This window comes from Hydra viridissima, unplaced genomic scaffold, assembly GCF_058129835.1.
Source record: "Hydra viridissima isolate aposymbiotic clone 2 unplaced genomic scaffold, HvirCarnegie_v1 scaffold_1, whole genome shotgun sequence".
NCBI classification, from domain to species: domain Eukaryota; kingdom Metazoa; phylum Cnidaria; class Hydrozoa; order Anthoathecata; family Hydridae; genus Hydra; species Hydra viridissima.
The window spans coordinates 40,639,936-40,665,859 of record NW_028324300.1 but is presented as its reverse complement, the minus strand read 5'-3'; the positions used below and the strand labels follow the sequence as shown (position 1 = coordinate 40,665,859).

At 31.5% G+C, this 25,924-nt stretch overlaps 2 protein-coding genes, 1 long non-coding RNA gene and 3 pseudogenes across 3 annotated transcripts; 2 read left to right on the top strand and 4 right to left on the bottom strand.

Annotated features, from left to right (window-relative positions):
• Positions 1-2,127: 2,127 nt before the first annotated feature.
• LOC149895011 (uncharacterized) lies at positions 2,128-2,776 on the top strand. The gene is made up of 2 exons (XR_016448114.1): positions 2,128-2,354; positions 2,636-2,776. It is a non-coding gene; the product is annotated as an uncharacterized LOC149895011 (long non-coding RNA).
• A 2,390-nt stretch (positions 2,777-5,166) lies between these two features.
• Positions 5,167-23,866, bottom strand: LOC149895007 (uncharacterized; annotated as a pseudogene).
• On the top strand, positions 12,423-13,833 carry LOC149895010 (uncharacterized; annotated as a pseudogene).
• LOC149895009 (uncharacterized) lies at positions 18,076-19,955 on the bottom strand. Its single transcript, XM_090074392.1, has 3 exons — positions 19,797-19,955; positions 19,307-19,466; positions 18,076-18,286 (listed from the first exon to the last, which is right to left on the bottom strand). Exons 1-3 carry the CDS (start codon positions 19,938-19,940, stop codon positions 18,141-18,143), a joined length of 450 nt encoding a protein of 149 aa, XP_089930518.1. The 5' UTR covers positions 19,941-19,955; the 3' UTR covers positions 18,076-18,140.
• On the bottom strand, positions 20,110-22,082 carry LOC149895008 (uncharacterized). The gene is made up of 4 exons (XM_090073103.1): positions 22,030-22,082; positions 21,600-21,943; positions 20,308-21,347; positions 20,110-20,166 (listed from the first exon to the last, which is right to left on the bottom strand). The coding sequence occupies exons 1-3, from the start codon at positions 22,080-22,082 to the stop codon at positions 21,340-21,342; spliced, it is 405 nt and encodes a 134-aa protein (XP_089929229.1). The 3' UTR covers positions 20,110-20,166; positions 20,308-21,339.
• A 93-nt stretch (positions 23,867-23,959) lies between the features above and the next one.
• On the bottom strand, positions 23,960-25,198 carry LOC145185602 (uncharacterized; annotated as a pseudogene).
• Between the last annotated feature and the right edge of the window lie 726 nt (positions 25,199-25,924).

Below are 25,924 nucleotides of genomic sequence, written 5' to 3'. Positions count from 1 at the left end.
TTGTGATATACGATTCGAGTCAGTACGATTCCAGTATTTTGTATTTAAAATAGTTTTATAACGAATTTTTATTTGAAATACTTTCCTTGTATTTTTTATTATTTTCATTTCAAATACTTTTTAGGTAGACTACTTTATTTTTATTTCAAATACTTTTAAAAAGTATTTTGCCTCTATCTTGTAGAAAAATTAATTTTAATACCGATTACATGATTTTTTTTTTTCGTTTTATAATTAAAAATTAGACAAAGAAGTAAGAAAAATTAATATTCAACCTTTTTCTGGTAAAAACGATCATTCACATATTTACTTTAATTTCCTTTATTAAGTAGTATGTGAATTTTTATATTAGGCACTTAGGTGAATTAAATTATTGGATTTTCTCATGTGTTAGTTCCGGGTTCTTCCTATATAAAATTATATTATACAAAAGTGACTCAAGGATGTTTATTAATTATTCACTTTCAAGATGACAACATGTAAAAAGTCATAAAATGACGAAGATATAGAAGCTGCGTTCAATGATAAAAAAGAAAAAAATACTTCAATCAGAAAAGCTGCATTCAAATATGGCATTCCATTCTCAACTCTAATAGGTCGCAAGAACAACAACAATGCTAGCTTCAAGGGATCAGGATCAAAAACCTTACTCTCACAGCAAACAGAGTAAATTATGGTGCATGCGTTTAAGTTCCTATGTGATTGGGGTTATGGTTTTACACGAAATGATGTCATGGACTTCGTAGGCGATTACCTTCTTCGTACAAATCAATCAATTTTATGCATTTATAAACCAGTCTTTGCCAGGCCTGCCGTTTTTAAATAGGCCTGATGGTCTAAAGAAATTTCCACAAGAAAATGTCCACAAGAAAGAGTCTTTATCTGATCATTTATCGGGTTTTAAGAATCTGTTTGGACAAGTAGCAAAGTTGCGTCCCAAACATCACTTTCTGGTCCACTTTCCCACAATTATTTTAAAAATTGGATCTCTTGTTGGAATGAGTTGTCTTCGATGAGATAAAAAAATTCATTTTATAAAAGATCTGCAAATGTAGTTTGCAACTTTGTTAATATTTGCAAGACTCTGGCTTATTGCCATCAGTGTTACTGATTTTACTCTTCTTTTACTCTATTTTACTCTCGCTTTTCAAAGCAATATTTGAGAACTATTATCACTGTAGGTAATAAATCTGAATTTATGGTTGCAAGTCTTGCTGGTGCATACCATGAATTTATTTGCATTAACTTGGTATAGAAAAGACAGAAATTATTTGTGTAGCTTTGAAATTGAATGTTGATTCTATTTTATATCGCAAAGGCCATTGCTTTGTGATTAGTCGCAGAATAAATGGTGATCCAGTATTTGGAGAGGTGGTAGCATTCGTTAGTTTACCTAATACTGATAAATGATACATTGTGCTGCATTTACGCACTACAGAATATTTTTGTACCCATTTTCATGCCTATGTCATATCTCAGAGTTTGCCTGCAGAATTTATATGTATAACAATTGACAGCTTGTGTGACCATAATCCCCTTTTTAATTATTTGCAACCTGGTAAAGATAACATAAGTCTTATTCGACTTCCTTACCATATTGTGTGTTAAAGGCTGTGTTTACTGTTCATTTTATTACTGAATTTTGAAATAAATATAACAGTCTTTTTAAAATTTTGTTTTTGTTATTAATTATGTGATATTAGTCTTCTCTGATTACTGTTTAATTTTTACTAAAAACAACAACACAATTTTGTTTTAAATTTATCATTTAATACTGTCATACATTGAATATAGTACTGTATTAATTATGATTAGTATTATTTATATAGTTCTTGTTCGATATTAAAATACATAAAATGTTTTGTAAATTGAATTGTTTTTATAAATAGTTTCGTTATTTTTAGTTGAGTTTCTTTTTTAAAAAAAAAAGGATGTTCTTTTTAAGCATTTATCTGGTATCGTGAAAGGGGATATATCAGATGAAGTTATGTGTAGAATTCATGGTATATTTTTTTAATATAGTTTCTTCTTTTTATGTCAGTTTGAACATTCGTAATTTATTTTATAATAATCATAATTATAGTTTAATTGGACAAACTAATTATTATTAATTATTTAAATGAACATTTATTTTACTATTTTTAAATATTTAAAACTATCTATTTCATTATTATTTGTTAACATCACATTAATAACCGTAATTGACAAAATTTTGTTACTTTTTTAAAAACCTTGGCTTATAGAAGAGGGATTTACTCTTGATTCCTTTGTTTTGCTTAATGAAGAAGATCTTAGGGGGCTGGGTTTAAAGATGGGTGAGCGAAAGCTTCTGATGTCTTGGATAAAATCAAGTGGTAAAATAATTAATTATAATTAATGCTTTAAAATAATTTTCATAATAACTAAAATAATTTTGTTTCAGTTTAAGTTAGCAAAAGTACTTGTTTGTAGTTAGATAAATAAAAATTTTGATTTTATCCTATAGTTTTTTAGAAAATTGGTAGAAATATAATTTTAGTGAAAATGTGCTTCCTAATTATCTTTGCCAGAGCTCACTGGTTAAAATAAGTTTTAAAAACACTCTGGTTTTTGTAAATTTTAGGTTGTTAGCTAAGTGTCGTTTTTTTTATATTAGTAAACTCACAATCTTCAACAGAATGTTCATCAATGATGGATCCAACATCAGTATCAACTCCAGCTGCAATAATGCTACCACTACCTGCCCGTGATGTAGTAAATGTAGAGTCACAGGTAATGTAACAAAATAGTATAAAAAGTGCATTTAAGAATTATTGGTATAGTTATATAGAAAACTAGCTCATTAGTAACAATTTTGTGCAGGTTTATGTACTTGAGGAGTTATTATGTAACTATACAAAGGGAGGATCGAAAATAGTTGAAAAGCTGAAACAAGACATCTACTACACAAGATCAGAACGTGTAGAGTCGGGAGGGATGTTGTGTCTAATCTGATGTTTGTGGATATGAACGAGGTAAGTTTAAATCATTTCTAAAAACAGTTCAATCATTCAAAAGTCACGAAATTATTTTCAAGTTGTCTTATAAATTATAAATCTATATTTATTTTTATTCATACAGGAACAGATTAGTATCCCTAAAGCAGTTGCTTCTCTACAAAAAAAAACGTATGGGCAGGTATAGACAACCTCCCACCCCTACTTTTTCGTCTTAATAAGATTTATTACATAAAGTTGGATGATCGGGCCATTGAGCTTCGCGATGCAGCTTGTTTTCGTGATGCGATCAAGTTTTTGTTGAAGTGTTTTTATGTATTTAATTTAACTTATCCACACGAAATAAAGCCAGTTTATGGTCTGCTTGAGCATCTCATGCAGATGAATGTTTCAATCGGAAAGAGTGCCGCTTTATCAGACTTCTTGGGAGCAATGACTTAAAAGTTGTACAAAAGAACTAAAAACAATTACTTTTTTTAATTTTAGTAGAAAATTTTAATTAAATTTTGTAGCTATTTTTTGCTTTTTATTTTAATCTAAAGCATTATTACTTTGAAATAATATTAATAAGACTATCGAAATACAAACCAAATATTCCACAGATACACTTATGGAATGGAAAGACTCCTTATTCGTATGCGCAATTACTAAACTCATGCTTTTTATTAAAATTCAATTTTGATTTGATTTGATAGAAGTATGAAGCGCGCAGTCCTTAAAATGCAGAATTTGAAAAAAAAAGGCTTACAACGCAGTCCTCGCTAAAGTAAGCTTTCTCAACATTTTTGTTGTAAAAAACGCAAGATTAAATGTTGCGTTGAATTACGCAACATTTAATGTTGAAGATTGTCAACACTAATGTTTGGGAGTCAAATGCCAAAATTAAATGTTGCGCGGTAATCAACATTTTTGTTGCGCTTTCGCAACATCTGTTATCTGTGTGTAGGTATACCATGCCCTCTAGAAAACATATGGCCGAAACAGTTGTTCCTCTAATTTATGAAAAAATGAAAATACAAATTATGAATGGTTTGGCAAAAGCAGAATTTTTGAGTTTCACCACTAACGGATGGACTACACATCACAATATTCTAAGCTTTTATTCTTTAACAGCACACTGGATTAACTCAGAGTTTAATTCTATGACAGCGGTGTTTCAACTTAAAAAAATAACAGGCTCTCATAGAGATAAAAATATCAAAATTTCTAAAGGATTCTTTAAATGAATGGAAAATACCAACTAACAAAGTGTACTTTGTCCTCTCAGATAATGCTGATATGAAATTAGCCATAAAAGAAGCTGGAGCCTTATAACTACCGACAACTTAGCTATATCAGATGATGAAACAAACGCTTCATCTGAATCAACCCAAGTATCTAGCTCTCCACTCAAAAAATTGAAAATGGCAGAAAGCATCTACAACTTTTCTCAAGTTTCAAAAACACCACCTGAATTAAAAAAATCAACGAAAGCGAAGAACTGTAAAAAACTTTCAACAGAGACACAAATTTATTTTGAGAAAAGGAAAAGTTGTTATACTTTTAAAATAAAAACTTTGCTAACAATTTCTTCTTGTCTAATTTAATTTAAATTATTAAAAAAAAAAACGTTATTACAAATTATTATGAATTACTATATAAATAATAGTTATGAAAACAAAATATTATTGATAATATTCATTACTGATTAGTATTTTGAACAATAATAATTAGGATTTTTTATTGTAGTTTGATTTTTTTATTTACTTACATTTCTTATAGAAATGATGAAATAAACTTTTACTTATCACTGCCTAATCTGCATCAAAAAGAATGTACTTATAAATGGTGGGGAAATTACAAAGAAACATGTATAAAGAAACACTCTAGCAGCAATAGTATTTTAGACCTCTCATACCTAGCAAAAAAATTATTTAGGAGCTCCGCCCTCTTCTGTGTTCAACGAAAGATTGCTTAGTACTGGGGGAAATATTTATGAATCGAAACGGTCCCGACTAACTGCAGAACACGGAGAACATCTAGCTTTTGAGCATGCGAATTGAAATTTTTTTGGAGATATGGAAACAAAAATATAGATTCACAGCTTTATATAACATATTTTATTACTCTTCATAACATTATAAAAGTTTGTATTTCTCTCTAGCATAACACAAATTGTTCAATTATGCTTAAAATATGTAATACTTTATGTTTATATTTTTAAAATTTGCATTTCTTCTTTTCGATCTACTCTCTTTGTATAGTTTGAATCTTTAAGTCATATAGTTAAATAAAATTTAAAAAATTTCAAAACTATCGGCATCGGCCTATGGTTATCACGGCCGATGCCGATGCATCGGCTAAATGGCCGATACATCGGCAGGTCGATGCCGATGCTTCGGTGCACCCCTAATTTTAATGTTTTAACTTAATATTTTCATCAAATTATCTTAAGAATAATTTATATATGAATTAACACATTCATTCCTAAAATAAAGAGTTTTCGCTTTCTTTGTTATTTGTCTTCTTTATATTTATTCATTTGTTTAAATGTTTTTTGTAAATCTTTATATAATGAATGCAATAAACGTAAATCTTTATGTAATGGATGCAATAAACGTTAAAGTGTAAGAGATGTCTCCTTTTTCAGCAAGAGTAGGTTGTCTATTCAAACATTAATTTGTTAAATGCATTGTTGGAGTCAAAATATACCACAGAGTGAAATATAGCATGAAGCAGGTATGAATGACGCTCCCAATACATAAGCAGATGGGACAAACTTCTGGAGAGAGGTTTGCGAACAAGATCTTCAGACTAATCCTTCAGTTATTGGAGGAATCAACGCTGACGGGACACCAATCGTCGTTGAAATTAAAGAGTCAAAGTTTTTTCACAGAAAATATCGACGTAAACACTGGCGCCCAGGTCAATGGGTGCTTGGCGGTATTGAGAGAGAGTCGCGAAAGTGTTTTTTGGTAGAAGTTCCAGATAGAACTGCGGAAACTCTTCAAAACCTTGTATTGCAGTATATTTTGCCTGGAACTCATATCGTTTCAGATGGCTAGCCATCTTACACTGGAATACAAAACTTGTGTAATGGGATTTATTCCCATGCAGTTGTCACCCACGAAAGCAATTTTGTCAACCCTCTAAATAACACACACCCCCAAAACTTTGAAAATCTATGGATGCGGTTTGAGCGAAAACTGAGGCAACAGTTCGGTACATACGAAGGTTTGTTCACTTCCCATCTTCACGAAATTATGTGGCGTCAACAGTTTAAAGATGTTCCTATATTCTAGGCATTTCTTTCTTGCGTGTCCCGTCAGTATCCTCTGTAATTATTAAACTAAACGGCTATTTTTACAGCCACATATCTTTTAAAAGTAGATCAGCATGAACAATTATCGTATTAACCTATATTTTTTTACTATAATAGATAGCTAATCAAAAACAATTTTACACTTAGTATCAAGAGTAATAAGATGATAATAATATAAAAATAACATAGTAACAATAAAATAAAGGTTATATAAAGAGTTCACAACTCCGAAATTAGAAAAAAAAAAGTAATTAAGAAAACTTCCTTGAATCTTATTGAATTTGCTTATAACAAATAGTGTATGAAGTTTTCACTCTTCACCGTATTTTTTAAACGCAAAAATTTTAAATTATTTTAGGTCGCTTAACTGTAGATTTACAGAAATATTAATTATAATTAGTATTTTAAAAAATTTTAAATTTAAATTTATCCTTTCCTTATCTTTAGGCTTGATACTCCATTTTGCATTTTCTAATATGGTAAGATTTGTAAAGTTATATCTCGCTTTTTAAATAGACAAAATTTAAAATATTTTCAAGCTTGAATAAGAAAGGCGATGGGGTCGTTGGGCTTGGCACGTGCTGCTTCCTTACTTTACATAATAAAATAATCATGAATACTTATTTCTCTTTTTCCTTATACTCTATATGAAATCTTTATTCAAATTAATTAAAATTTTTTCTTTTGGGTAGAATAAGACTGGGCGGGCCTTTAGCGTGGAACATGTCCCGCCCTTAATATCAATTTACATACCGTTTGTGTATACTGTAAAATAAGAAAATAAAATTTTAACTTTATAACACAAACTTTAATTGGTGTTTTAGGTTTAAATATGTGTAAGAATGTATCATTTTACTACGAGGGCGTTAAAACAAAGACATCCCCCTTTAGTCTAAAAAAGACCACTAATATTTGGAAATTGTATGGAAGCAAATTAGATTAACTTTTTGTGTATTATGATAACATATTTTGTCGAAAAAAAAATTTTTTCGTATAAAAAAACTATTATTCTTTTAAAATTATGATGGTGTTTCGGTTACGATTTTAAAGTTACGATGGTGTTTCGAAGGTCCTCTGGGCCTCTGGACACCACTTTTATCTATAGAGTTATGTGGACTTGTAGCCTACTTTTACATCTTCCTTTGATACCAAGGTATAGGCAATTGGATAAGATTTAACAGTTATAACAATTTTAGTTAAAAAAGAAATTTTGGAACCAATTTCTTTAATAAATCCATGTCAATTATTTGCCACTAAAAACGTCATAAATTTTTTCAAATTGTTCGGTTTTAATAATTTTTTCACCTTCAAATACTGTATTGAAGGGCTTCCTAATGACATAAAACATTCTAGTATATGCTCAGTCTAAAAAAATCATTTCACGTACCTATACTATTAAGGCGCTAATCGACTTTCTCTCTCTCCCCCCTCACCACCTCTAATTCTATGATTGTTTCTGATAGAGAATTTAATGCCGATTCAGAAACGTATAAAAACATGGGTCTGAAAGTCAATGGAAAGTGCTCTAATTTAAAGTTGAAAGTACAGAATTATACAACAAATCCCTAACATTCGTCATCTTGAAGAATAATTTTTTTATGTTTTAAAGTTATTATTTCTAAGTATTCACGAAGAAGACTTCGAATAATAGAACATAAGAATTTATTCGCGTTAAAATCATCAAGCCAATATGTTTTAAGTAGGACTTTTGCTTAGTTGTCTAGAATATCTTTTAAAGTTTTTATTGATTAAGTTGAAAAATTCTTTTATTGATTATATACTATAAAAAATTTTTAAACAATTAAAATTGTTTATTAACAAAGTATATATATTTAAAACTATAGACTTTTTTTTAACACTTCAAGTTAACCCCCCGTATAAATTTATTTTCATTATGTCCGTAATACAAAAAGGAATGTTTCATAATAATTATTTCGTGTCTTCACTTAAGAACATATCAAAGCTCTTTCAAAACCCAACAAACGCGATAGCCCTATTACCTAGGATCTTTCTAATTAAAATGGGCTATTTTCATAGCCAAACGATTTCATTTAAAAAAATTTTTGCAAAAAAGATTAAAGAGTTCCATTTTTATTATTCAATGAAATTTCATCTTAACTATTACTTTTTACTTAATAATAATAAAGCAAATTTTTATTTCAAAAAATAGTCTTGAATTCTTTTACAAAAAATAAATTTTCAAGAAATAAATACGATTTACAAGAGTAAGATGTGTTATACTCGTTTGTATATCTAATCACACTCGAAAGAACTTTCGCGCCTACAGTAATTCAAAAAAAAATTTTTTTGTAATAAAAACCAGGTTGGCAATTTTTTGCTTTGAGAACAAAATCAACCGTAACATAAGTTTATTCAAAATGGTAAATATTAGGGAATTGTTGTATAATTTTGTACTTTCAACTTCAAGTTAAAGAAATTTCTAATGATTTTGAGACCCATGTTTTTGTACGATTCTTAATCAGCATTAAATTATCTATCAGAATCAATCATAAAATTAGGGGGGGGGAGAAAGTCGAGTAGCGGCTTAAATCTTAAAATATGTGGTAATTATCTGAAACGTTTTTTCTATATACATAACATTGACTTCAATTCAAAAATCTAGTCAGTTTGAATAGGTATCTCACATGTAAATGTATTTCGAAATTTAGTTTAAAAAATTTTTTCGGGCTGTTTTTTTCGGACATACATTCGCGCTTTTTTGTGACTCCAAGGTGTTATGTTACTTGTTGGCATTGTCTCGTCGTTTTCACTGAAAGTAGTCACGCAACTTTATCAATAACAATATTGATAAAATTAAAACTTTAATAACTATAACGTAGCTATTTATCTCAAAATAAGTGTAGCAATGTTAAATTTTTCATTTATTTCATTCTTAAGGAAAGGAAATAAGTTATTAACTCCTCTTAACTTATTTCGAAACTTACTCTAATGAATGAATTTCGGTATAGCCTATTTTGAAAAAATAAATAAAAAAATAGGAACTAAAGTAAGTTGTATTCAATGTTTTAATTGTAAACTACAATTTTTTATAAATAACTATTATTACTAATGCTACTCGACTTTCTCCCCTTCCTAATTTTATGATTGATTCAAAAAGAAGATTTTATGCTGATTAAAAGTCGTTTAAACCGGTCTCAAAATCAATGAAAAGTGCTCTAAACGTAGGTTAAAAGCACAATACTATACAACGAATCCCCTAATATTCGCCATTAGGAATATAAATTTCTTATTTTTTTGTTGAATTATTATTTATAATTATTAGCAACCTAGTTTTTATTTTATCATATCTTTGATACAGTTGAAATTTTTAAGAATGTTTGTTGTTATTTATTCTATACTTACAATAAAATATCAAATTAACCTTGTAAAAATGTTTTTACTTCATTAAACCCTTTGAAAAAAGTTAATAAAATGGGCATTTTTACAAAAATATCTTAAAATTTGAGTGATTTTAAAACCACTTTCAATAGTATCCCAAGAGTCCATATTAGCCTTAGGGCTATTTCAGGTGTTTTAGTTGATGACTCCCCCAAAAACTTTCAAACAGTGTATTGCTGGACATTGCTTGAAGCGATATTTCAGATAATACTTCTGGGAGAATTAGTATGGTTGCTTATTCAAGTTCACGCAGAGATAGGCGCCCAGCCAACACGGATAACTAAGTCCCATATAGAGTCATGATGGGCCGATACATGGGAACCATATAGAATAACTATGTGGGGCCCATGTTGAATTGGCCGCGGGCTCCTACTTGGTCCCATGTGAGGAAACCAAGGTTCGGCGAAAGTTGTTAATCCTACTCCTTCATTTTATTTTTCTTTAAAACATACTTCAAGGAGACTTTATTTACGCTTCTCTGTTGCTAAAGTTATTTCATTAGAACTTAACATGGCTTAACATGTTGAATTGCGCATAAATGTAGATTTTAAAACAAGTTCGAGCCACTTTGGGTAAGACAGTTTGTTTGTTTTGGGAAAACAAGCAAAGCTTTTACATAGCATCGGGAAACACAAAAAATATACATGGATATTGTTAGTGACTGTATTGAGAATAAAGAGAGTTATTCTGCAATTACCCGAAGCCCTCACTCGGTTGGCACGATTACCGTAGCGGTCTCGACTTCCCAAAAGCCACCTTCCTAAGACAAAAATATACAAAATTGTTACTTTTCGTTGCATTTAGAACAGTTATATTAATTAATTCACTTTAAGTGATGACAAAATGATTATCCCCTATACCTTCAGATTTAAGTTTTGTGGATAAACCTTTCCATTCAAGGGCTGAAGATAACTTTTAAAACAGGAGAATTTTCAGCTTATAACAGATAGACACAAACAAATTTTACAATAAAGTTCTGCAAATTTTTTGGTATAGTTTTTAAGCGGAGTTCTTTTATGAAAGCACTCTTTTTAAATTCATACCCTAATAAACGTAGGATTTTCATAACAAAGATTAAGTATACAAGAAACTTATCACTAATTACCTACTGCCTTCTCAAAGTCTTTTTAATTGGCCTTAGCTGTTTTTTGATTTCCTTTAATTGCCTCTGAAATACAAAATGTTATAAAACTATTACAACATTAATGGTGCATGTAATTGATTTAGCATCCTTAAAAGTGTTTGTTTTTTTAACTCTGGAAATTAAGGAAGAAAATAAGAAACTCACATAGAAAGATACCATTTTTATTACTCTTAAACTATATAATTTATAATATTGATTGAAAGTTCGAAATGAGAGAAGCATTGGAGTGTTAATTAGATAAGATTGCACTTACTGTTCACAGTATCAAAAAATCGAGTGGACCCAAACCGTCTCTTGTCACCATGACCAATAACGTTAAATTTCATGGCTAAGTAGTTGCTCATCACAAAAGCCATCATCCGCTTTGTTGCTTTTTCAAGAGTATTGCCCTCAATATTAGCAATGAAATTCACTTAAAAATGAATTTAAAATTTTCTATGAAAGTAAAATCATAGTCCTGCTAACATTTTTTTTTAATTTAGTTAAATCAAGTTCTCAGGCAGAATACTGGGATATATGTTTCTCATCTTATATACTGTGTCATCAAATGCATCCTATCATGTATACTTACCCTCAAACCACACAGTATATGTAATGGCACTGTATATATGATGGGACAACATGTGGTTTTTTAGGGGCTTAGTAGCATGCACAATCCCAGTTAACAATAGTATATGGGTCATATATCGGACCCATGTGGGGTGTTTTATGGGCCCTATGTAGGAATCCTATATTAGACCCATAAAAATTTGTCCGCGGTTTATCAACGGGTCCTATATGGGCTAGTCCATATAGTTAGCCCATATTGGATCCAACAAACTCCTGTTTTTATTTTATTTTTCTTAACGGAGTTTTTCATGGTTTGCCCATATTGGACCCAACAAACTCCTCTTTTCTTTTATTTACTTTGAGCCAAACATAATTTTTTATGGTTTTCCCGGATTAAAGGATTAATAGCGCTAGTGACGTCAATTAACGCATAATATGAGCTGCAAAATAGAGCTTAGTTAGTTTGGATTGAATTTTTGTTTGTATAAAAATTTTTATTTGTTTAAAGAAAAAATTATTATATGGTGTAAAATGTTTGATCCAGAGCAAGGCGAATTAACGCAAATTTTGGAAGAATTATTAAATAGAGGAGGAACTGATTTAATACATAGAACTTTAAGAAGATTAAGTAATATTGCTTTAAATGTAGAACCATTAACATCTTCTCCGATACCATCCGCTCCACCACCAATTATAACGCAAACAGGCAATAAAAGAAGAAGAGAAGCAGGGTTAGAAACTCCAGATATTGATATCCCTTCGTTAAGATCTTTAAATACACCTTCATTAAATAATTCTAATATGTCGCAAGGTGGTAACTTAATGATAGAGAATGGGCGCTTGTCTGGTTTCGCACCCCCCTTTTTTTTTTGCAGATTCTGAAAGATCTTTGTCTGAAACGGAAAAAAATGGTATTCATTTTTATTTTTGACAAAGAAAAAGTACTCTAATTCACATTTGAATATTCCATTTTTCCGTTAAAAACGACGCTACTTTTAACTCCATTTTGAAAATTTTTAATGATAGTTTTAAACCATTAATTCAAACCGCCGAAAATATTTACCTGGTTTTTACAAGCGTTAAGAAACACAAAGAACAAAAAAATGGATGGAGTGTTATCAACAAAACAAAATCAGTTTTTAAGTAGTTTTTACACTCCATCTTTGATGTTTATCCATGTTTTGCTTCGCGACTGCCTAATATTAGTAAATAACAGGTAACAGGCATAAAATTATTTGGAATTTTTTTCGAACGGTTTTGATGTCTTATAATAAGTCGCTTAATAAATTCGTGTCACCAGTTTTTTACAAAGAAAAATTTTAAAATGGCTAGAAAACCGACAGTAGATGAATTCGATAAAATCTCGTTAACTCAAATTGGTGCTAGGTTTATGAATAATCGCGAAGAATGCATAAAGTGGTTGAGAGAATTCGGTTTGCTTGCTACTATAATGATTTGTCCCGTTTGCAACTTGCAGTGTAGCGAACAGCTGTACACACGCAGTGTAGATGGAATAACCTGGAGATGCACTGTTAAAAAGTGTAAAAAGACTGTAAACATTCGCAAAGGCAGCGTTTTTGAGAAATCAAAACTGGAGTTGTGGAAAATCATTGGAATAACATACATATGGGCTCGTAGTGCAGGCAAAAGTCGGGGACTGTCGCAAGAAGATATTCAAAAAGAATTGGATATTGGATGCAGGGAAACTATAAGCGATTGGAACCAGTTTTGCAGAAATGTTGCAGTAGATTACTTTTTGAATAATCCTGTACAATTAGGCGGCCCTGGCTGTGTTGTAGAGATTGACGAATCTCTTTTTCTCGCCGCAAATACAACCGTGGCAGAATTGTGGAAGGCCAATGGATATTTGGTGGTTACGAGCCAACAACAAAACAAGGTTTTTTAATCCCTGTAGCTCAACGTGATGCAGCAACTCTTTTGCCGATTATACATCGATGGATAAGGCCAGGGACGGAAATTTGGAGTGATATGTGGGGTGCTTATAACACTCTTGGAGCACAAGGCTTTCAGCATGGTACGGTGAACCACTTGCTTCACTTTGTAGATCCGGCAACAAACGTGACAACTAATCGAGTTGAAGCAATGTGGAGTCGCAGCAAAGCAAAGTTTAAAGCAATGTTTGGAACACATAGAGACATGATTCCTGACTATCTCAGCGAATTCATGTGGATGCAGAGATTTAAAGAGCATGCGTTTTTTCACTTTTGGGATCAAATTGCTACTAACTACCCAGTAAATTAGGTGTTCGTAAAACTATTTGATGAACACAGCTCATTATTTATTTGTTTATATTTCTTTATATATTGTAATGAATAAATTATTAGCTTTTCAGTAAATGTTTTAATTTAAGTCATTTTTTTGTTCTTTGTGTTTCTTAACGCTTGTAAAAACCAGGTAAATATTTTCGGCGGTTTGAATTAATGGTTTAAAACTATCATTAAAAATTTTCAAAATGGAGTTAAAAGTAGCGTCGTTTTTAACGGAAAAATGGAATATTCAAATGTGAATTAGAGTACTTTTTCTTTGTCAAAAATAAAAATGAATACCATTTTTTTCCGTTTCAGACAAAGATCTTTCAGAATCTGCAAAAAAAAAAGGGGGGTGCGAAACCAGACAAGCGCCAGAGAATGTGAGTGGTTTACCTATGAGAGATACATTAAAAAATTTACATGCGTCGAAATATCATAATAGAAAAACTGTAACTTTAAAATCAACATATTTTTGTATTGGAGATAACACACAAGATAAACCTAATTATGTTCCTTGGCAATCTGTAAGAGCATGTCACTATTGAAACTATTGCTGAAAAATTAGAAAATGTAGATTTTTGGAAACCTATTAAAGCTAAATGTTTTTTTTCTAAAGCTAGAGCATGGATTCAACAAACTCCAGGTAATGTCGTAGGTACTAATCAAAAAGACGTTGGTGATTTATGCATGAAGTTTTTATATCTTGGTGAAGATTCTCCAATTGATCCTGCTATTTTTTATAGTCCTCAAGATATTGAAACCTGGATTAATTATAAACACCCATCTAGTTTACCAACTTTTAGAGGTATTCAACGAGATATATATATTGGTTTTGATGCGTACAGCGCTAAAAAAATTACAGATAATGATCCCGGTTGGCATGAGGAATTTATGGGAAGTACTCCGTTTGGATATTTTGAATGGAATCACAAAAGTCATATTGATTCACCAAAACGATTAAGAGACGAATTTTTTATCCCTTGCAACATTATCATAATTATATTAAAGATGATCAACCGTTTAATTCAATTTTCCATTATGAAGCCGGTGTAGAAACTCAGTATGTATTTACATCTAGTTGGAGTGTACCCAGATTTGATTATTTAAAAGGCTTTTTATACCATCCTAGATTAGAATTAGCCACTTATCAAATGAAAAAAAAGTTAAGTACTTTGTGGGATCCAATACCTGATCGAACAATAACTACAGATATATCTCCGTTGTTAGATTTTGAGACTACATACGTTAATATGGAGCATCATAGGTTTGGTGTTGCTCATATAATCAATAATGACGACCAAGGAAGACCAAAAGATCCTACTCAACGATTGTATGAAACTACAACACAGGAACGTTATCATCGATTTGATAATGGAGATCTTAAATATACTGATAGTTTTATGAGTTTACAAAATCAACCATATTTTGAGAATAATGTTATGTTACCTATTGTTTACAAAGCGCAGCAAATATGTTACACTGCGGGAAATTTACCTGTAGAATTTGTATATCAAATAACTATCGCACATGAAATTGAATGTTATGAATCTAATCGAACTGGTATTCCTAATGAAATATATCGCGATTTTCAAAATTTAGCTTTACAAAATGGAATTGATGGTTATGGCGATAACATTAATTTAAGAGATAAAAGTAAAAATATTAAGTATTTTACGTCAAATCAATATGGAATGATTCCAGATGGTCATGGAACTCAAGCAATATATGAAAATGTAAATCCTTATTGTCATAGAAGTTATTATATACCTGCATGTTTTCCTTTTGTAGATCAAAACAATTTTATGTAATTAATTTTTATTTTCATGTAAAATATATTTACAATTATAAAAATTTTTAATAATTATTCTTCTTCCGAATAACCTGCTAACTCTTCTAAATCGACGGTGAAGTTTGGTGCAGGCAACATGTCCACGTACTTTTCGTATAGGTGGCAACAAATTTGATGTCTGTGTTGACGTAGTAGATCGAGATACTTGTGTAGTTTGCTAGATTTTAAAGGTTGATTAATCATATACATGTAACATCTATTACTAATTGCCTCATGCTCATTCGAACAAAATTTTGTGACATCTCTAAAACTATCAACATTCATAGTGGCAATACAAGGAGTATAAGGCATGTTCATGTTTTCACTATGTTTGACATTGGCTACTTGATTAACATTTCCTTCCAACAACTTTTTAAATTCTCCACAAATAGCTACAGTGGGTATGAAGAATTCATCCATTCTTTTAATTGATGCATACACACAATTAGATAACCAAAATTCAGAAAGTTTATTATCCATAGGAGGTAATATATTTCCAATTTCAAATGTATTATATACACCCATCATTATATCCGCTATAAATGTTTTGCCTGAATTTGAAGAGCCAATTAAAATAATAGTCACTTTTATAATCTTGTAATGTTAAAACATTAAAAAAATCAATTAAAAGTTGGTTGTTGGCATAACCATTCGCAGCCGATATGTCAAATAAATAAGACATAAACAAACCAGTTAAACGCTTAATACTTTTGCTGTTATCTAAAATAGTATTATTATATTTTTCTATAAATGTTGTAGGCATGAAATTAGCTTGAGAAACAGTTAAACCTTTTTTAATAATTTGTTCAGTTAAATTATAAGGTAATTGTAAATAAAAACTTAATAATTCTTTATCTTCTTTTAATACATGTAAAAATTGTCTTTTAGAAGTAATCTTATATTTAATAAACATATGTAAAAATTCACTTGTACAGTGTTTAGTAGTAGTAATAATAGGTGTTTCTGATACATTATTAATGAAATATACTACCTCATCAAAGTTGGTCTTCATCAAATTTGTCTTTAACTCGTTTGTACTTATTCGCTTTGAATTCGAAGTTTGCTTTTCTTTTATTACTTTGGAAGGAGTTGTGCTCTTCGTATTCTGGGGGGTTAACTCTATACTTCTCGATGTAGTTTGTGTAGGAATAGGCAGGTGCGTTATTTGATGTAACGTATGCATAACATTGGTTACACTTTTCGCATTTATTAACGCAAGGCTTTGGTTGATACAAATACTTTTGCCTTTGGTATTCGATAGCATTTCTAAAATGTTCTGCAGATTCAATGGCTCTGACAGAGATGTTATTTCCGCAATGGCTACAATTGACGATATTAGCGGAACGGCTTGATTTGAGACATTGGATGCAAGTCTTAGAAATTCGTTGTTCACTATTGCAGTCGCAAATTGAAAGATGGGTAGCATGATCTTTTTTAAGAAACTTGAAGCATCTTGTACACCTTCCTCTCGCACTGTTTGCGAAATAGCGATTAATGATAGAGCGAATTGTTTGAATTGGTGTTCCGTCTGGCTGAGATGGCAATAATACAAGAGTATGATAATGAACTCCGACTCCACATCCTTCATGCAAGATTTCATGGACTTTTTTCCCTTCAAGTCCAAAGTACTCACCGCATGCCCCAAAAGAACTAATAATGTGGACTGGAGTACAAACCAATTCTTTGTTTCCTTCAATCGCTTCAAAAAACAATAAGTTTGAACATTTTTCAATAAAGGCTTCCATTTGCTTAAATCTTTTCTACGTAAAATTAATTGTTCATTAAAGTCAATATCAAATTGTCTTTCTTCGATATATTTTCTATCAATAACCAAATTAAATTTCGCTTCCTAATATCTAATTAAATCATCAACGGAATCGATGTTAGACTCACCTTTCTCTTGTATTGAACTAATTTGAATTGCTTTATTAAATTCTTTTGCTCCACTAGTGACTGTAAAGTCAATATCACTTTCACGTCCTTTAATATAATTTTTAGCGCTTTGTTGCTCTTCTTTTTCTTTTATACTCTCTTGTTGTGTATTAGCTAAAAACATAGCTAATAATTCGTCATCAACGCTATTTTCATCGTAATCAAATAATTCAGCTTCCATTCTCTACAAAAATTCAATCCAAACTAACTAAGCTCTATTTTGCAGCTCATATTATGCGCCAATTGACGTCACCAGCGCTATTAATCCTTTAATCCGGGAAAAATAAAAGAAAATAGAAGTTTATTGGGTCCAATATGGGGTATTGGACCCAATAAACTTCTATTTTCTTTTTTTAACTGTGACCTATATGGCGCATTTGATGGTTGGCCCATATTGGACCCAATAAACTCCTTTTTTTTGGGACCTATATGAAACTTTAGTTTGTCAATCCATATGGATTCCAATATATATTGGTTTCAATAAACTACTATGTTAAATATTTAACTTGACCTATAGGTCAAGTTAAATATTTAACAACTAAACTCTTACGTTCTCATATATACATATACATATATAATATATATATATATATATATATATATATATATATATATATATATATATATATATATATATATATATATATATATATTAGATAAAAACAATAAATAATATTTTGAGAATAATATATATTTCCTATCAATGTAAATATTATATTATACAAAAAAAAGTATGAATAAATTAGAGCTTGTTAGACTGTTTTCTTGCTTCGCCACGCTTAGTTCTATTACCATCTCGATCGCGAGCACCAATAAGCCATTTTGCAAGGGACATTTCGAAATCTTTCATCGTGCATGTCGACGTCAGGTTGTTAAGCTTTAAGGCTTCTATAAAAAATAATACATTTCCAGTAGTTAAAGAATCTTAAATACACAATATTTTTATCGTCTTTGAAAATCTGAACCAGGGCCGGATTAAGCCTTTTTAGTGCTCAAGGCTTAAACCCCTATCGGTGCCCCCTTCTGCCCGTGGCCCCTGATTTTTCGCTGACTGTGACCGCTGGTATGTTCAATATTATGCAAAGAAAACAGTTGTTAACAAATATATTTGTAGTTTGTACTACTATCACTCATATAAAACCTACAATAAAGTATTTCTGAATTTAAAATAATTAATAGTTAATAAACTGAACACGCTTCATTTTGGGATCTGAAATTGAAAAAAGTATGCAAAAAGGTGTAAATAAAAATGATTAAATAATGTAAAACGAAAATGTAATTTACATAAAAATTAAAAAATTATGCAAAATAAGGCTAAAAAACAACAAACGTAAGGTGTAAGCTCCTATAAATAATTCCTTAATATCAGAATCAATAAAAATGATAAAACAAATGATAAAGCGGCTTTAATAATAGTTTCACGTTGTTAATAAAAAAAATATCCTCAAGTGAAGTCGTTAAAGCGCAAAAAAAAAGTCATTAAAGCGCTAAAAAAATAATTAGTTTAAAAAAAAGCTAAATAGAAAAAACCGGCTCATTCATAGCTTAATTTTTAAGCATTCAAGATTTTACCAAACTTGAATGTGAATTTTTATTATAAAGTATTTCTTCATTTTCATAGCACTTGTTCTATTTTCAGTTGTTTCTGGACTTAAATTTGTTTAAAAAAAATATTTCTTGAGGACTTGTGGTGCCACCAAACGCTTGGTGCCCGAGGCAAATGTCTTGTTTGCCTAATGGTTAATCCTGGCCTGATCTGAACCATAAGGGTTTTTACTAAACAAAACAATAGAGTGCACAATTTTTAAAACTAACCAAACAAAATATACATATGTTCAAATGTATTTAATATCTGGCAAAATAGCAGAGAAATATTACCAAAATTTATTTAAAACTATGAATACTCACTATAAATCACTTGAAATAGCTCAGTACCCTTTAACACTTTTTTTGACTTCCCTCGCTGACAATTAAATTGCAGAGCTAAGTTATTGTTAAACAACTGCTGCATCATACGGCAAACAGCTTCGTCGACTTTTCTCCCTCCGATACCGGCTAGAAAGTTAACCTGCAAAACATTTAATCAAACATATTAAGATAATCTAAAAAAGGTTTTTTGAAACAATATAAAAATTAAAAATTTATTATATAGTAGCAAAAATGCATATACACTTTGTATGAATGATACATGATATTTACTAAACACCAGAATACTGATATTGCAATCTTAAAATACGATAAACTAAAAATATTATGCTAAAATTAACAAAGCTTAAAGTTCATTATAAAATAGGAAAGAAATATAGATAAATAGTTGCTTCTACTCATTTATATTGCTTTCCTATTTTATATTGAACTGTAAATTAAATTAATACCTAGGTCATATGTATTATCTTACAATTATGTTTGCAATATTGATATCTTTTAGCTTCATTTTAATTACATCAAAAGCTTCCATGGTGTCCATCGGAAATATTATCTCGTCTGGTAAACGTGAAGCCTGCACCATTTTATTCTCTTGACTAAGGATAGCATTTAGCATATTGGTGTGGATAGTCTGGGTTTGCTGAATATCCACAGACACTTTCAGTAACTGTACCACCAATCCATGGATTGCTTGATCTTAGTAAAGTGTAAATAATTATTTACATTATCACATATATAGCCTTTTAATCTGAAAAAAAACCAAGTAATCAACAATCAATAATCACTTTCTAGATATATTACTGCAAGATAATGCACTCCCAATGTTTTGTACTGTAAAACATCTAAAATAGTGTTAACTGTACTATAACGCCATAAATCATAAATAATAAAAATCAAATTATTGGGTTGAGGAATAATTCATGAGCGTTTTTTTCAAATTTATTTTAAACAAAAAAACTACAACGATTTAATCAATAATATACTCTCCGTTGTTGTTTACGACTTCCTCCCATCGTTCAATAAGTTTTTCGATGCCTCGGTGATAGAAATCTCCCGGTCTTAACTCAAAGAATTCGTCCAACCAAGCCCGCAATTCCACGTCATTATTGAACGATACACCGCGCAAAGCGTTCGAAAGCGATAGAAACAGATGAAAATCTGACGGCGCCAAGTCTGGAGAGTATGAAGGATGAGGCAGCACTTCCCATTCGAGTTCTTGAATCGCGGCTTTGATCATATTGGCGATGTGAGGACGGGCGTTGTCGTGTTGCAGAAGAACGCCATTTCGCCTATTTGGTCTTTTTTGCTGAATTGCTTCGTTGAGTCGGTGCAGTTGTTGAACGTAGAGCTCCGCATTGACTGTTTGGTTGCGCTCAAGCAGTTCGTAATGAATTATGCCTTCCCAATCCCACCATACACACAACATGATCTTTCGAGGATGAAGGTCTTTTTTTGCTCGCGGAGTCGCTTGTTTTTTGGGGCTGAGCCATTCTTTTCGCTGCTTCATATTGACGTAAAGGCACCATTTTTCATCGCCAGTGACAATGCGGTAAAGAAAACGCTGTTTGTGACCATGTGTTGAGCGATGACGAGCGAGCAAATCGGCGGCGATTGTGGAACGTTGATTTTTGTTGTTTTCGCTCAAAGTGTGTGGCACCCAAGCGCCGAGTTTCTGAACCTTGCCCATTGAGTGAAGGTGGTTCACCACAGTTTTTTGATCGCAATCCATCTGCTCCGCCAATCCTCTGGTCGTTTGACGTGGATTTTCGTGAAGAAGTTGATTCAATCGCTCTTCGTCGAACTCAATTGGTCGACCGGTGTGTGATCCGTCCTTGAGGTCAAAATTTCCATTTTTGAAGTGCAAAAACCAACGGCGGGCGGTACTTTCAGGCATTGCTCCTTCTCCATACACAGCACAAATCTCACGAGCAGCTTCGGCGGCCTTAACACCTCGATTAAATGCAAAAAGCGAATGGTGTCGAAAACGCTCAGTTTTCTCCACTTGACATTACATTTTAATGATCTGAAAATACACAAAAATAAAAAAATCTAACAAATCAAAACGCACTATCTTGTAGAGCAAAACATTCTCTTTCAAACAACATAAAACATTTTGCCAATGCATTTTATTTCTGCGTGCATTTTTAAATTTGAAATAAACGCTCATGAATTATTCCTCAACCCAATACTAACAGCTGATTCAGCTTGAGATCAAATACATTAAAAAATATGCAAGATAGACATCCTTATGAGTTTTTTAAATTATATAACTCACCAATATTTGAATCTGGTGATGTCGTTGTTACCGTCTTTGACATACAACCTGTTGACGTGTTTGATAAACGAGTACACTGGGTTGGTGTCATCAATGCTGCTATATCAAGAGATGAAAATGGTGTTTCATAAGATATAGGCATAATCGGTAAAGTTGTTATTAATGTTGGTGAACTTGACGCCGTGACAGAAAATGGCACAGAAAATAAAGGGGGAAGAATTTGAGTTGTGGCACTAAGTTGAGTTTTCCCAGCTAATTTTTTTTTCATAAGAGGGAAATAATTAATGTCATTTTCAAATTCCATCTCAGATTCAAAATCTGATGAAATTTTTCTAGTTGCAATCCTAAACAATAAATGTAATTATCACCAAATGTTTTCTAAAATAGTTTAAAAACATTTGAAGTTATTCAATTAAAAATTATTACTTACATGGAGTAGGTGGAATTAATACTTACATGGAGTATTAGTTCCACCCACTCCATGTAAGTATTAACTTTAAATTAGTTAAAAATTAATACTTACACAAGCTGGGTGGAACTAATAAATAGAAATAAATGTGATATTAAAAGAATTGAAATAAATTTAAATTTTGAAAAAGCACAGGAAAAAAAAAAAAAAAAAAAAAAAATGAACGAAAATACCCGATAGCGCGAAAATTTCGGTTCGAGGATCGGGTTTATTACCTGATTTCGGGTAATTTTATTACCCGAACTATCGGGTAATTTTATTACCCGTTTTTCGGGTAACGAAATCGTGTAATAAAATTACCCGTTAATCGGGTACTTCTACGGGTAATACTTGGTTAGTTTAAATCGGGTAATACCCGACCCGAAGGCTTGGATATCGGGTAACTAAAGTTATCAAAATTACCCGTCTACGAGTACCCGCTGGTATTCGTGTCGGGTTTTCGCTCCCTAAGATAAGCCCACGTTAAAACCACACAGGTTCAGTAAAGTTGAATTATCTTGCTTTTTAACATTTTTTTTTGTTCCGTTTGCCCACATTGGTCCCATAAATAAACCAACTATCAAACACACTTATGACCTATATAAGTCAGCCTATAATAGGCCTTATGTGGACTTGCCCACTTCTAAATTTATATATGTGAACCCCATATTAAAACCAGACCGGTCCCGTAAAGTTGTGCTCACTATTTGTTAATTGTGTTTGCCCATATTGGTCCCGCAAAAAAACCAAACATCAGACACACTTAGGACCGAAGTGAGGTTGCCTACAATCGGCTCTAGGTGGGCTTGCTTACGGGGATAAACATAAACTAAAGTTGGGTAGGAGATCCACTTTACTTCAAATGGTGGGTGTATAACTTATTTAGACAGAATCCATAGATAATGTTTAATATTACTTATCACACTATTAAAAGATATTGATGTCACCAAGTTTTCCTTCCAACAATATAAAATCTTCTTCTATTAGCAAAGGAAAAATGGCTCCTTTGCAAGTATCGCTACATTTTGAACTGGTTGTTGACTTCTAATCATGTTCATTTGTACACGCCGAGTTTCTTTAACTTCTTCTTGCTGTCTTAATTCTCTACCCAAAAGGTTTTCGATTCTATTGAGCTGACCTGAAATATATTTCTTTAAAATAAATTAAAAAATTAAAACCTTTTTTAACAATAAATATAATTCTTTAATGTATTACAGATTACGAATTAAAAGACACCTTATTTAATAAAATATAATTTCGATATGCATAACAAAAGACCATTTGCCAAATATTCAGTTAAGTATTATAATGCCATCAAATATAATTAAATTGTTTTGTTAAGGAACAAAATCTGCCACTATCAAGATCAATACCTATTATTTGAATCATTTAGTAAATTTGAAGGTCTTGTAGTGTACAGTGTTTCGGAAGGACGAGAAAGGTTGAAGTTGAAAGGTGACTGAGAACTAATTAGTGAATGTGATGAAACCAGAAAGGATGATGTCGACTGGGGATAACAAGGAATGAAGGACTTTGGAGGTGGTGGAACCTCAATATCATATTCAGACTCAGCGTCTGAAGGCAGTACTCTTTTGTTTAACTTTGTCCTGAAAAAGGATCAGAAAAAGAACAGGACCCATACTTTCGAACATCTTGTACAATATCTGTCAGACTTATGTGCATTATGAACTAAATTTTGGGTGCCATAAGATTTAGCAAACCCTTCAATAAAAGACTTAAGAAGCTTTTCAACATAATCACATACATCAGAAGAAGGTTCATTACTTAAAAGAAGTCTAATTGATACAGAAACGATCATGAAATTTTTGTATAACAAATGAGGCAATCTATTCTTTATTACTATTACCCCTGTATGTAATAAAAATTGACGGAATTCAGTAGCTTTCCATTGTCAAAATTCAAAAAGTGATCTTGGTTTTCGTGCAAACTCTGTTGGTACATGGGACCTAACTGAGTTTAGTTGATTTGATATGATATTTGCGATTACAGCAGAAATCATCCCAGTTCCCCTACCAGGCATCCAAAGGTGAATGAGTTTCTTAACCATACCAAAACACACAAGATGCTTATAATCTAAAACAAACTTACTAACAAGATCAATACCTGTGTCATGTAAAGGTGAGTTGCCATTTTGATGTCCATCATCAATAAGTTCATGGAATTGAACATCAGTTCTTAAAGGAAAATCGAATTCCGGATATATGACACGATTATTATGGTACTCCCCTTTTCGTGAACATCTCTCAACGCCATAATATTCTGTATGACCCTTGGCACATTTCAAAAATGCTCGTAAAGGTGCATCACAAATGAAAGCATCAGGTAGAGCAACATTTATATACTTACCTTGAAAATGTATCCCTGTTCTCACAACTGTAAGCATATTATCAACAAAATAATCATTTACAGAATTAGGCTTAGATTTTCCAGAACATATGTCTAATGTAAATATACCTAGCCTGGGTATTTCTTTTAACATTCCTAGGATTGGCCAGTGGAACAAATTTGAATTTCTAGATAAAGGTACACCATCAATATTCATACGAAGTGTAAGTATACCTGTTATCTAAAGATACTTTTGATACATTAAGAAACGAAATTAAAGAATGAGATATTCTAAAATGGTTGTATTGACCACATTTAACAGACTTTATATCGGTTACTCTTGGAGTAGATAATAATGATCTTGCATCAGATTAGATCTGATCTAAAAGAAGAGGCTTCAAAATAACCAGATGTGCATTTGTGGCTCCATGTGAAATATTGTAATGAGTTGCCCATTCTGCTCTCGAATATTACAATCTGGTTCTTGCTCAACTTATTCATGTTCTTCAAATTCATCTGATATATCATTATCATCGAAGAATACATCACAGTGTTTTACACAAAGATCAATATCTTCAACTTCCATCAATCTTCCTACCAAATAATCTTCATCGGCAACATTTGCTTTTCCTAAATTAATTCCATTCTGATATTTAAAACTATCAAGAGCTTTTACCTTTAAAGTTAAATCTTCCTCAGCTAGAGCAACAACAAAATATTTCTCAGATGCAATGCGAAAATGCTCATCTACCGTATAACGAATGTGACGTCGTCGACTTCGGTCGCTATTTACTTTATTAGACATCTCTACAGTAATGTATTTCAAATCAAATACAAGAAATTAAATCAAATATTGGAAAAAATTCATTATAGAAGTTACTTGCCCAATATCGGCGCGATAAAAAATATTTCATTGCCGATCATAATATAGGCCGGCCGCTTCGCAGTGGCCGGTTTGATGGGCGTCCCACATAAGACCCATGTCGAATCTATATTGCTAACCCTTGCCCAGGACAGCCCACGTAGTCCAAGTAAAAATCAGATGAGGCCTATTTCGGCTTGTTTGCTGGGCGTAATTGCCTTCCACCCATAATTGTCCATCTGTTGCTTAAGGCTGGACAAAATGAAAACTTACTATTCTTTGATTTAACACAACAGGTGGATCTTTGCTATTATCTGCAGAACAACCTTCAGTTGAAGCTTTTGATAATTCTGGCTGATGCATTTTGACAATTGACCAAAGAAATTAGCAGAATTTGAAGGAAAACTTAAACTTTACTACAATTCAAAGTTCAAAACCTCTAAAATTTGAAACGAGCCATCATTAATATATTATTTACTTTTTAAAGTAAAATACAGGAGCGCGAGTACTCTCACCCAAAGTTTTTATGTTTGGGAATTGAGACATTAAATTGTAGCAAACTTCCCTTCAAACTAAGCATTAACAAAAATTTATCTTCCACCTAAATGTTAATAATTAAGCCTATTTTGTTTTGTAATTGTTAAAAAACACTTTCCACGTGATTGCAAT